Source organism: Pseudorca crassidens, chromosome 6, assembly GCF_039906515.1.
Source record: "Pseudorca crassidens isolate mPseCra1 chromosome 6, mPseCra1.hap1, whole genome shotgun sequence".
Lineage (NCBI taxonomy): Eukaryota > Metazoa > Chordata > Mammalia > Artiodactyla > Delphinidae > Pseudorca > Pseudorca crassidens.
The window spans coordinates 26,895,871-26,909,022 of NC_090301.1; the positions used below are offsets into that span (position 1 = coordinate 26,895,871).

The 13,152-nt window shown below is 40.2% G+C and overlaps 1 protein-coding gene across 11 annotated transcripts in view; it reads right to left on the minus strand.

Annotated features, from left to right (window-relative positions):
• The window catches only part of UNC80 (unc-80 homolog, NALCN channel complex subunit), a 242,910-nt gene that overhangs the window by 17,054 nt on the left and 212,704 nt on the right, over positions 1-13,152 (minus strand). For all 11 annotated transcript variants that reach the window (XM_067740745.1, XM_067740742.1, XM_067740738.1 and 8 more), the window contains exons 53-58: positions 12,584-12,709; positions 11,213-11,336; positions 10,260-10,466; positions 6,407-6,591; positions 5,633-5,798; positions 4,098-4,277 (exon numbers count right to left, since the gene is read on the minus strand). In XM_067740745.1, coding sequence (XP_067596846.1) covers positions 4,098-4,277; positions 5,633-5,798; positions 6,407-6,591; positions 10,260-10,466; positions 11,213-11,336; positions 12,584-12,709 — 988 coding nt within the window. The remainder of the gene's footprint in view (positions 1-4,097; positions 4,278-5,632; positions 5,799-6,406; positions 6,592-10,259; positions 10,467-11,212; positions 11,337-12,583; positions 12,710-13,152) is intronic.

Sequence of the window (13,152 nt, forward strand, 5' to 3'; positions counted from 1 at the left end):
AGCTGAGCCTCTAGGGTTACTGAACAGTGTCATTTTGAGAATACGAACAGAACTTTGAGTTAAAGTGACTGGTTACTTCATTTGGGTGAGGGAAACAGCTTCAGTAAAACTTCATGAATGTATCTCCATCTTGAAAAAAAAAAAAGACCTTTGGGGGCTTGGTTTTTAATCTGCACAAAGGGAAGAAGGATAATTCTTCCCATCTACAAATCTCCCACCCTCAAACAGCCTTCATGAAATATATGTAAACTTCTTGTCCATTTCTACAAGTAGGTTATTTGTAAAAATCAAGGGGCATCTGCAAATTAAAGATTTCAGAAAAGCTGGACTATAATTTTTAAACATTCCAGAAATAGTTCAGTAAGGGACCTTGTTATTGAACAAATCAAGCATTTTTGAAATTCAAACACTACATTCAGTACATTTCATGAGTTTTAGACTGCTGAAGGAAAGACTATTTCAGGTAATTTTTGGAAAAATATTTAAAAACCTATAAAGTTCAGAAACAAGTGCTTATTTTAACCCAAATTTAAAGTTTGAAGCAGTCTTGCTTTCTCCATAGAAGCTGAAATTAATGTATTCAAATCCATATGAAAATTAACTTTAGCACAATAATTTGTGACAAGGAGACCTCATTCTCAGTGAGCAAATATTGTTTGTAACTGAACAGAAAACACATCTTGACTGACATAGAATTTTGGTGAACTTATGCTACCATGTAAGATTGTCTGACATCATTTATTTAAAATATCCCAAGTGGTCATATTTCTAGTGAAATTTATTTCAAACCAAAGAGGTGAATACGAAAAGTGCTAAAAATTTTAATTTGCTATATAACTGACTTGAAGTTGATTCTTGTTATAGAATGGTATTTCCTTCTTAGATGTGTTCATAGAGAAGAGAATAATCAAATGTGTCCTAAAAACATGAAAAAAATGTGGTGGGGTAGATTGAGCTATTTCTACTAAGACCTTTCTGAAATTCCATTGACTTTTTTCTCTCTTATCCAAACTCATATATCACTTAACACTTACTCCTTCAATATTTGTTTGGTGATTAATCATGTGCTGTGTCATTCACTCTTTTTTTTTTTAAAGACTTTTTTGATGTGGATCATTTTTAAAGTCTTTATTGAATTTGTTACAATATTGCTTCTGTTTTATGTTTTGGGTTTTTGGCCGTGAGGCATGTGGGATCTTAGCTCCCCGACCAGGGATTGAACCCACATCCCCTGCATCGGAAGGCGAAGTCTTAACCACTGGACCACCAGGGAAGTCCCTCATTTACACTTTTGTTAAGTGTTCTTTATCAAAAATGTCTGTCATCTCCTCTACAAGACTATATCTAAGATTTTAGAGAGCAGAGAATATATCTTTCTCATACTTTCTTATTCCTCATCTTGTTCCTGCTAGGTCCTAATACAAGTTTGATGACTGAATGGAAAAAATGTTTAATTCAAAGGTGTCAACCCTCTAGCTTTCATACCCCACCTTATAAATTAATACACACCCACATCACAATCACACCACATTGTGTGTTAGCAACCCTGCTGTCATTGGATGGTTGTGATGTTTGAGAGCAGAGATATTAGCAAAAACTTGCATACTTGTAAGTGTATGAGTGTTGGCCTTTGGTCATTGCTATCTCTGTTTATGTCTTCTCTACTTTTCTTCTCTACTTCCTTCCTACTGGCTTGGTCATCCTCTAATTCATAAGGTTACTTGCAAAATATATTTAGCTTTATTGAAGAGAGGTTGTTATCGTTTGCCATATTTAAAAATTTTCTGGGAGAGACTACTTCAACCATTAAAGAAAAATAGATATTACTTTGAGTTCTGGACTATTACTAGGACTTATATTGACTATGCGAACTGCTGATCCTTATCTCTCTCATTATTTTTTTTTTCATCAAGGTCTTTCATGATTTCCCTAATTATAATTTTAGGATTATTTCCATGAGCAATGATTTCAAAACAAATATGTCTGTGGGTCTGGTGCAGAACAGTATGATTATCACTTTGTTATTTACTTAACCCTGAAACTAAATCTGGAAATATTACTGAGGTGTGCTTTTTAAAAAAAATTTTTTAAATTAATTAAATTTTAATTTTGGCTGCCCTGGGTCTTTGTTGCTGCGCACCGGTTTTTCTCTAGTTGCGGCGAGCGGGGGCTACTCTTTGTTGCGATTCACAGGCTTCTCATCGGGTGGCTTCTCTTGTTGCAGAGCACAGGCTCTAGGCAGGTGGGCTTCAGTAGTTGTGGCACTTGGGCTCAGTAGTTGTGGTTCGCAGGCTCTAGAGTGCAGGCTCAGTAGTTGTGGCACACGGGCTTAGTTGCTCGGCGGCATGTGGGATCTTCCAGGACCAGGGCTCGAACCCGTGTCCCCTGCACTGGCAGGCAGATTCTTAACCACTGCACCACCAGGGAAGTCCACTGATGCGTGCTTTAACAGAGCAGTTATTTCTTTCCTTCTCCTACACATCTAACTGTAGTAGGGTATTAAAATACTTTCATTCATCTTAATTAAAATTCTAACCTCAACTCTATTTAATTTAGTTCAGAGTGCAGCTTTGTAAAAAAAATTATTTATTTTTGGCTGCGTTGGGTCTTCATTGCTGCACACGGGTTTTTTCTGGTTGCGGTGAGCAGGGGTTACTTTTGTTGCAGTGTGCGGGCTTCTCCTTGCAGTGGCTTCTCTTGTTGCGGAGCACGGGCTCTAGGCACACGGGGTTCGGTAGTTGCAGCACGTAGGCTCGGTAGTTGTGGCTCGCGGGCTCTAGAGCACAGGCTCAGTTGTTGTGGCACACGGGCTTAGTTGCTCCACGGCATGTGAGATTTTCCCCAACCTGGGCTCGAACCTGTGTCCCCTGCATTGGCAGGCGGATTCTTAACCACTGCGCCACCAGGGAAGTCCCAGAGTGCAGCTTTTTGTTGTTGTTTGGTACAGAGGGGCTCTGAGTGAAGATCTAGATTTTGTTTTCATAAGGCATTGACAGTACACTTTGCTCTAAATGTTGTATCAGAGTGTCTTTGAAACACAACTGGAAAATAATCGATACAGTTAAAAAAACATTAAATGACAGGGGTATTTATGAAACCTTTCACCTTTTACTTTTTAAAACTATTATGCATATATATGGAAGCGTGTTCTTAACTGGATTTTCCCTCATTTCACCAAATCTTTAGAAGCTCCTGGCTGCCTCAGTTACTGGGGACGCTCTTAACTCAAATTGGGTTGTATGCCCTCGAGACAGTCTGCTGCTTTACACTCTAGATAATATAGCTGGCTGGTCTTTTCTGAGTTATAAGCATATGCAGTGCTCACTTTTCCTTGCCCAATCGGGTCATGTAAGTACTGACTGACCTTCTAAGCAAGATGGCCAGGAGAAAGGGGAATAAACACTCCCCTTCGTTACTTAACCACAATTTAAATGAGTTAGTGAAAAGGTTGAATACATAAGCTCAAAGAAAACTTAGGGGTCACTAAAGATTTACTTTTTGTAAGACAGGAATAAAGACACAGACCTACTAGAGAATGGACTTGAGGATATGGGGAGGGGGAAGTGTAAGCTGTGACAAAGCGAGAGAGAGGCATGGACATACATACACTACCAAACGTAAGGTAGATAGCTAGTGGGAAGCAGCCGCATAGCACAGGGAGATCAGCTCGGTGCTTTGTGACCACCTAGAGGGGTGGGATAGGGAGGGTGGGAAGGAGGGAGATGCAAGAGGGAAGAGATATGGGGACATATGTATATGTATAACTGATTCACTTTGTTATAAAGCAGAAACTAACACACCATTGTAAAGCAATTATACGCCAATAAAGATGTAAAAAAAAAAAAAAGATTTACTTTTTGCCTGAACTCCTACCAAATGACCAAGGATATCAAGGAATTTATAGAAAAGCAGGCATTAGAAGTCATGGGATCAGTCACAATTCCATTTTAAATCCTTTTTGTAAAAACGACCAGAAGATCAGAACTGAGAAAGGTCAGGAAGGTAGAAATCCTTCCCAAGCCCTCATGCACATGGCCAAGCTGTGTCACACATGACCTCCCACCTCCCACCACCCCAGATTCTGCAGGGTGACCTACTTTCCTCATCTTCCTCATCAGTTCGACTCAGGGTGTCCTGTGAAGCCTGCTGGGATGGCTCACTGTCCTGCTCCCAGACTGTGCCGGTGCCTGTGTTGGAGCGTGACATGGTGGCCAGGCTCAGGCGGTAAGCAGAGGTGGAGGTACCCACGGTGCTGATGGATGTCTTCCCTTGGTAGGCTAGTGGGGTTGAGAGACCAAAGAAAATCCATGGTGAGGATCTTGAAAGAAAACAAATGCTAGCTTCAAGCTCCTCCCAGACAACTTATATTTTTTTAAGGAAAGGTCATTCAAATAGTATGTCCCAGATAGATGATCTTTAGGACAAAGTAGCAAATGGAACTGAAAATGGTGGGAAGAAAAAAAAAAAGAGAGAATTGGCCACTGATGTACTTATAATTGAATAATTTTCTTGGGGGAGCAGAATATCTCTAACAATATAAAATGTTTTGATGTTGCTCCCTCTGTCATTGTTTTTCAGTTTTATTTTCCAAGGCTGGCAGAATGCAAATTCATTTTTTCACTGAGAATTGTACGTTACCTGACCCAAGCATATAGAAGTAATAAATACATTGTCTGAAAGGAACCTTACAACCAAAATTAGAATACATAATTAAAACTGTGTTCTTATTCCCCTTTTCTGGAGATTACAATTTATAAACCACCCCCTTGGTTCTATGTTATATTATTTTATTATAAAGCAGAACATTTGAATGGCCCTGAGTAGATTTCACCAAGATTGTATTTGTCAGTTTTTTGGTCTTTAATACATTGAGAACAACCCTAAAAGTTTTAGAAAGGAAAAAAAAAGCCACATGGATGATAGTCTTCTACTTATGGGTAATGACTGCCCTCTAATGGCAGATAATGATTTATTTTCCTTCCTTGGTGACCTGCAATTAATATAATTATAAAAGTAAACAATACATTCCCAAAGAAAATCTTTTGGATAATGTAAACTAGCCTGCCGGTTTTTATTCAACCCTCTCTCCCTCCAATTTGTGAATTTTATCATCAATCATACAGACCCAGTTTTAAGTCCCCTCACTGGTGTCACTGTCTTTGTGTGTAAGTTATTTAACCTCTCTTGAGTCTCAGTTTCTTCATTCTATAAGCAGACTTTCAGTTATGCATCTTGCAGGTATTTGTGTGGATTAAATAACAGCTATGAAATAATCTATCATATAACAGACACTCAATGAATGAGTTCCCTCTTCCTTTTCAAAACGGAAATGAAGGTAAGAATTTAAATAGGTTTTTTTCCCCCCTAGCTAAATATTCAAGAAAAAGCCGAACTACTGAAATAAAGATTGAAAATAAAATATTCAGAAAAGGAATACAATGAAACTCTTATGATATCCCCCTGGATTTGTTTTGTTGTTGGCAAGGATCACAGGGTCAAATCTACCAGTTGTACCGAAATGGCTACTGCATACTTGGCTCCAGAAAGAGCAGTGACCTGGAAAAAGAGGCATTCTTTGTAGGTTGTAAGTTCCATGAGTAAAACAAATGGAAAATACCCCTTGCATACTTACCTGATCCACTGTGAACTGCCTCTTTTAGAATTTTTAGTTCACTGTTGAACTCAGCAATGAGGGAGCTCTTACACAGAGGGCGTGGAATGAAACGCCGTTCCAGCTGGTCAGCGATATGTTGTCGGGCAGAAAGCTCTTCGTGGTTCTCTGCTGGTTGGGCCAGAAGCTGAAAGGAAGGCATAGATTCTCAGGTCCTCAATTTTCTCATCTGTAAAATGAGCTAATTATTGTATCTATTTCATAGTTGGTGGTGAAGCTTAAATAAGGTAACACATACAAAGTTCTTAGAACAGTGCTTAGGAAGTGCTTAATCAATATGCTGTTTTGAATCACAGCGCCCAGAAATCGAGGCACGAAAAGAATAAAAGAGCAGATGAATACTGAGGGTCTCAGAGGAAAAACATGCTTTAACTATCTCATTTTTCCCCATGTTTATTTAAAATCAGATCTCAGTCATGCCCCTGAAGACAAGAGACCATTCTTCAGATCTTTTTATCCAGGCAATCTTTGTTTCTTGGGGGGGGGGGGGGTTGGTAAATGGGGAGAGGGCAAAGTTTCACTGACGTTAATTAAGCTCTTACTGTGATGGTACTTCTAACATGAAATTTTATCCTCTGGGATACCTGTTTGGGCTGATTTCTCGTCAAGCATGGTATTAACACGTCCTCCTGACTAGCTATATAGCACATGCCCCGAGACTGCTGCTGTCATCCTGCCCTGCTCTGGAAAGCAGCACATTCGCGGAGCTTGTCACTTCCTGGAGGAGAAGCACACCTTGCACTGGATGAAAGGGCGCAAGAGCACGAAGATGGGGATGCGGGTCCGCACGATGAAGTCGAGGAAGTCCCACAGGGCCAGGCCGCCGACCTTCCTCAGGGCCATCTCCTTCACCTGGAGGCTCAGCCAGTACCACTGGCTGCCGAGCTGCCTCTCAAAGCAGACGAGAATCACCTTCAGCGCTTCACACCAGGAAAAGACACAAGTGAGCCTGCAGATCTGTGCTTCGGAGGAACCCTGCCCACATCCAGCTGCCCACATCCACAGCCTTTTTACGCATCTAATTTCTAAATGTCTAAACTCTCTCTATGTTTCGAAAGACTTGAGCGTACTGCTGAGTGACAGTGTTCTGACATCAAGACAGAAATTTCTATGGTAAACATGCTTTGATTCTGATTAAGAGAACACATATATCTTTCTTAAGTGCATTTAACTAGTATTTTGGAAAATACAGACCAAAGCTCTTCACAGAATTGAAAGGGAAATGTGGTATAAACATGATGTGTGGCTAATACTTCTAAGAGTTTTGTCATAGTGGCTTCATGGTAATACAAGCGTATTACTCACATCTGAAACTAAAACATGGGTGTTTTAAAATATTTTTCTTTTAAGCTCAGAGATAATATATTCTTGCTAATAAAAGCAAAATCAAGACCGTGCAGAAATGCATAAAGTTTAAAAAAGTAGTCCTTCCCCTTCCTACTCCCTTCCTGATTCCATCCTAAACTCTTCCCCAGAGTAACCAGTAAATCCTTCCAGAAAAGAAAACACTATCTTCCCTCCTCCACCTCTCACGATATCTCTTGCTAAACCGTATTGGATTTCTTGAACAATATCTCTTTTCTTCCAGATTCTGGCAGCCTTGTCACAATCTACATTTTAAAATTTATTTTCAGGAATCAGATTTCCCAAACAGTGTGTCAGGACAAACCAGAATATTGTAAAAACATCAGAGATTATGGTGAGGGCTTCCTCTACCACCCGGCTCTCCCCACAGGGTCTCCCATGGGGCAGTCAAGGGAACCTGGGCCTTCTTCATCACGTCTTAAGGCCCATCTCAGCATCTAGAAGACACATAGAAATCCAATTCCCTAAAGCCCTCAGGAGTCACCTACACCTTTACCGTCTATTTAGGGCACTTCCAGGGGAAAACCAGGTCATATAACACAGAGAGAGATGTAAGATTCTTCCTTCCGCATCTACTCACCCCTATTCCTCTCCCTCATCATAACAAACATATGAACAAAAAGCAACACTCCTCTAACCCTACCCTGATCCTGGTGACATTTCTACCTGTTATGTGCCTGTTGGCCTTCTTTGGGCTTCTGCCTTTCTGCTTTCCACCTTCACCAGCAACAGCCCAACACACAAACAGGATAGCAAAGGGCTCAGGGCTTCTGGTGCTGGATGGATTCGATCTGAAATTTGGCTCTGCTACTTATTGACAGTGTGACTTTAGGTAAGTTATTCAACCTTTCTGGGGCTTAGCCTCTTCCTTCCTAAAGTGAGAATATGTACTTCTTGGAGTCGTTGTGAGGATTCAAAGTGATGATAATGTAAAGTATAGAAAACACTCGTTATTGCACACTAAATGCTCAGAATAAAGGTAAAAATAAATTTAAAATAGAGGTCCAGTAGCCTGGCCAAGTAACCAAAGGATTCACCTTCATTAAAAAAGCAGAAAATAGAAAAAAATAAAAACACCCCATCAAAAAATGGGCAGAAGATCTAAATAGACATTTCTCCAAAGAAGACATACAGATGACCAAAAGGTACATGAAAAGATGCTCAACATCGCTAATTAGCGAAATGCAAATCAAAACTACAAGGTGTCACCTCACACCAGTTGGAATGGCTATCATCAAAAAGTCTACAAATAAATGCTGGAGAGGGTGTGGAAAAAAAGGAACCCTCCTACATTGTTGGTGGGAATATTAGCTGGTACAGCCACTATGGAGAATAGTACAGAGCTTCCTTAAAAAACTAAAAATAGAGCTACCATATGATCCTGCAATCCCACTACTAGACACACATCTGGAGGAAACCATAATTCGAAAAGATACATGCACCCCAATGTTCATAGCAGGACTATTTACAATAGCCAAGACATAGAAGCAGCCTAAATGTCCATTGACAGATGAATGGGTAAAGATGAGATATATTTATACAATGGAATATTACTCAGCCATAAAGAGGATGAAATAATGCCATTTGCTGCCGCATGGATGGACCTAGAGAATATCATACTAAGTGAAGTAAGTCAGAGAAAGACAAATATCATATGATATCACTTATATGTGTGGAACCTAAAAAAATGATACAAATAAACTTATATACAAAACAGATAGACCCAAAGACATAGAAAACAAACTTATGGTTACCAGAGGGGAAGGGGGGAGGGATGAATTAGGAGTTTGGGATTAACCTATACAAATGACTATACATAAAATAGATAACAAGGAAGGACCTACTGTACAGCACAAAGAACTATACTCAATATTTCGTAATAACCTATAAGGGAAAAGAATCTGAAAAAAAAGTTATGTATGTATGTATGATTGAATAACTTTGCTACACACTTGAAACTAACACAACACTGTAAATCAACTATACTTCAATTTTTAAGAAAAGGCAGAAAGTGGAGAGAACTGAAGATAGTTACCCGTTATGTGTTTTCTCCTATCCCTGTCTTACATGCTAAGGTCTCTTTTCCCACCATCCTCTGTACAGTCCTAAACCTCATGCAGGGCTCTGTACCAGAATCTAGATTTTATCTGAACCCTACAACCTCACGTCTCTGGCCACCATGCCCCACACGGGCAAGTCCTATGCACAAGCAGCCTTGTTTCTTTTTTTCCTTTTTCATTCTCATTATCACATCATTTTCAAATACATTCCTCAGTAATGCAGTCCAAACATCCCCCCGCCACACACACACACACACACACACACACACACACACACACTCCAAACTCCAAGGACCTGAAGAACCTGTTTTTACCATTGTGTCTGCTTTCATCTTATACTCCCCACCAAGGTCTGCTTTGGTGAATTGAAAAATGTCAGGCAAGATTTTTTCAGCTTCCTCCTTTTGAGATTTTCTGTTGCCAGTACTCCTTAGTCTCAGTGCTGTGGCAACAGTGGTCATTTCTCCCCAGCTTAGTTCATTCTAGTCAAGGAGTAGCTGTTAGTATTCCATGGGTCACATGGAATGGTCGAATACTTATTAGTACTCCACACAGTCACAGCAGGGATAGGGTAATGGGAAGGTAGAAGTCAAGGGTGATGCTTTGTACGTGCTGAAGTGGCTTCTCTAAATACTTTCTGGATTGAGGTCTTTTAAAATACTTTTTGTAGAGCATGGACTTGAGGACATGGGGAGGGGGAAGGGTAAGCTGTGACAAAGCGAGAGAGTGGCATGGACATATACACACTACCAAACGTAAAACAGATAGCTAGTGGGAAGCAGCTGCATAGCACACGGAGATCAGCTCAGTGCTTTGTGACCACCTACAGGAGTGGGATAGGGAGGGTGGGAGGGAGGGAGACGCAAGAGGGAGGAGATATGGGGACATATGTGTATGTATGGCTGATTCACTTTGTTATAAAGCAGAAACTAACACACCATTGTAAAGCAACTATACTCCAATAAAGATGTAAAAAAAATAAAAATAAAATACTTTTTGAGTCAAGGTGGAACATAACTAAATAAGTACATATGTATATACATATATACATGTATACATATACATATGTGTGTATATATCTATATCTTTCTATTTCTCTATTTCTCTATCTATCTATCTATCTATCTACCTACCTACCTACCTATCTAGAGAGAAGTACCCACCCAAGTATGCTGCTTGGCTGGTGGACTCTGCCAGCCCTTCCCTGCGCAGGTCTTTGCCTGCATCCCCCGGGGTGGAGCAGTGAGCGGGGGAGCTCTCCAACATGAAGCTCTTGCTTCTGGACGTGCTGATGATCCGTGGAGGCAGGAGCACATTAATGACGGTCTGCAGTAGCAGCTGCACCTCAGGCTGCTCCAGCCATGGGCTATCTGCCGGGCAGAGTTTGGAAGGAGGAAGTGGAAAGAAAAGCAAGTCACGAGGTAGACTTTCCACGTTAGACACAGAAAAATTCAGCTCTTTCTCCAATTCCAAACTAGAACACCCTAGAAATTCGAGTGCCTTCCCCACCAAGTACAACTTCTCCTATGGACAGAAGCAGCGCTCCTGGTACTGGGTGTCTCCTCCGTAGTCAGCACCCAAGGGTCCCTGCTCTTAGCCAAATCTCCCGCTTACCATTTCAATCTCTTTTCTGTTTTTTTTTTTTTTCCTGCTCAAATACTCATAATGCACTGTCTTTATGTTTGAGATAAACTTTTCCTAAAAGAAAAAATCCCCCAAGAAGTAAGAGTAATGAAAACATATTGGAATTTAGTGACAGTGGCAGGATTTACACTAAACCTAGTGTCAGTAGGTTATCCAGTCCGTTCTCTGTCAATTCACATCATCCTGTACTTCAGTTAATACCATTTTCTTAATCGAAACAATGCTCTCCTGATTTTTGCTGTACTGAAATGCTTTTAAATAGGATGTATCTTCTAAGTGGAGCAGAGACAGTCTTGACCAAGGGCAGCTAAACTGAAAAGAAAGAAAAACTCTTATTTCCTAAGATACCCTTGTGTAAATCATTCAGATCAACTTCAATGACGGCCTTCATGGGAAAAGGAAGAAATAACAGCCTGACACTTAAGAAAACACAACAACAATGATAAATTTCCTTTAGTTAAATTAATCAGACCTTTGCTTCCAGATCCTACTGTGAGCACAAATGGGATGAGCAGATTTAAAAGCATCCCCTCCCTTCGCTCTTGATTGGTGAATGGGGAGATCACATGACTTAAAGGAAAATCTTCTTTTAAAGCCTGTGCAGCAATAATAGAAAAAAAGATTAATGGACCCCCTCACCCATTCAGTCTGTTTGTTTTTACACAGCATGGAGGAGACGGGGACTCCCTGACGGCTGCACCTGCAAACTAGGAGTTCAACTGTCATCTGTGCAGCGTCCAAGATTCACCCCAAACCGATACTTTACCATTTGTTTGACATAATGGAGAGCTATATACCTAAAAAAACAGCAACATCTTGAGTATCAAATGAAAAATCATGACACGTATAGTCTGGTACAAAAACAACCGCACTTCCCCATTCATTTTATCCATGTGTCCACCAATAAATATCATAGTGACCAAAGAAAAGGAGAACTTGCCACCTGCTCCATTGGGGAGTTATTTAAAAATCCTCTCCCCTGTATAAGACCTTCTTCAAGCCAGAAAGCAACAGACAATATAAAAAGAAATAAATGATCTCTGTATACGTGTTGTCAAAATGTATCACTTTAGGGATGTCTTTATTTCCCTTCTGCCTGGTAGCCACAGCGCTTGCTTAATCTGTTTTCCATCATCTAACCATTCTCTGGACGATGGACCATCAAACTTGGTTGTCAGATAATGGATGGGTCGGTTATCCATTTACAGCCATTCTATACTTCCCATTGGTCAGAAAGCTTTCTGGTGATTTGTCACTCTTTAAAGTTAGGTGACACACAGAAATAGGCAGGGAAATTGGCGTTCTATACTTTTTTGCTTTGGGAATGATTATTTTAATTTTAGGAAATAAAAGAAGTGGGAGAAAAATGATTAAAAAAAAGCACCCGCAATATTCAGCCCACAACCATTAAAGAAAATTAAGATATTCAAAGTCTAGTAATAATATTTGAATTTTTTTTACTGCAATTCTTTCTGCAAATAATTTAAAACCGGACTTTGAACATTACTGCCTCTTTTAATTAACAATTGTGAGCTGATTATCTGGGAACCATTATTTTCCTAAGGTACTGACACACGTTTTCAACGACGGAAGCGGCTCCTGAGGTTGTGGCAGGACTAAATGACTCTGCTATTTTTGAGATCTCAAGAAGAATTACAGAAGCACAACTTTAGGACCAAGCTCAGGGCTGAAGCTCCAAAACTGTAAAAGTCTGGAGATGTTTACACTTCTGTTTCACAGATTTTGCCCAGCCTTTGCAGAAAAATAAAAGAGAACAAACACCATGATCAGGTGCCTCAACCAGCAACGTAATGAGCGTGACAAACAGGTAAGGCAGTCACACCTGTATCTGCAATGCTACAAGCCGGACAACAGCTGTGCTGAAGGGCAGAGGTGGTGAGAGATAAGGGCTGAGATGAAGAAGGGGTAATCCATCAGCAACACTGGAGGGTCCTACCACTCCCATCACCTGAAATACAAACAGAGCACATGACCAGCCTTGACTATTGCAATTTCATGCAACTGTAGTAAGGGAGTCTCAGTCAATAATAATAAAAATAATGATAATGATAATGATAATAAAAAATTTGAAGGTTGGGCATGTTACTTTCAATCTGTTCGTGTTGCCTTCTTCTGAAGGCAAGTAATGTCTGGAGTCAGATCAAACGCTTACACTGGATTCAGCCAAGGTTTTGTAGAATGTTGCTCATAACTATGTAAATAATGAGAGATGAACCCAAAACTGTTCTAAGCAGGAGACTGGACATACTTACTTGCGGACTCAAAGGAATGCAATCAACATTCTTTGATGGAGCAAATACCGACAACGATGATGATGGCAAGAGCTCTACTTGTGCTAGGCATTCCAGCTACAGATCTATTGCTCAATTAGCTAAGCAGCAGATTCTATTC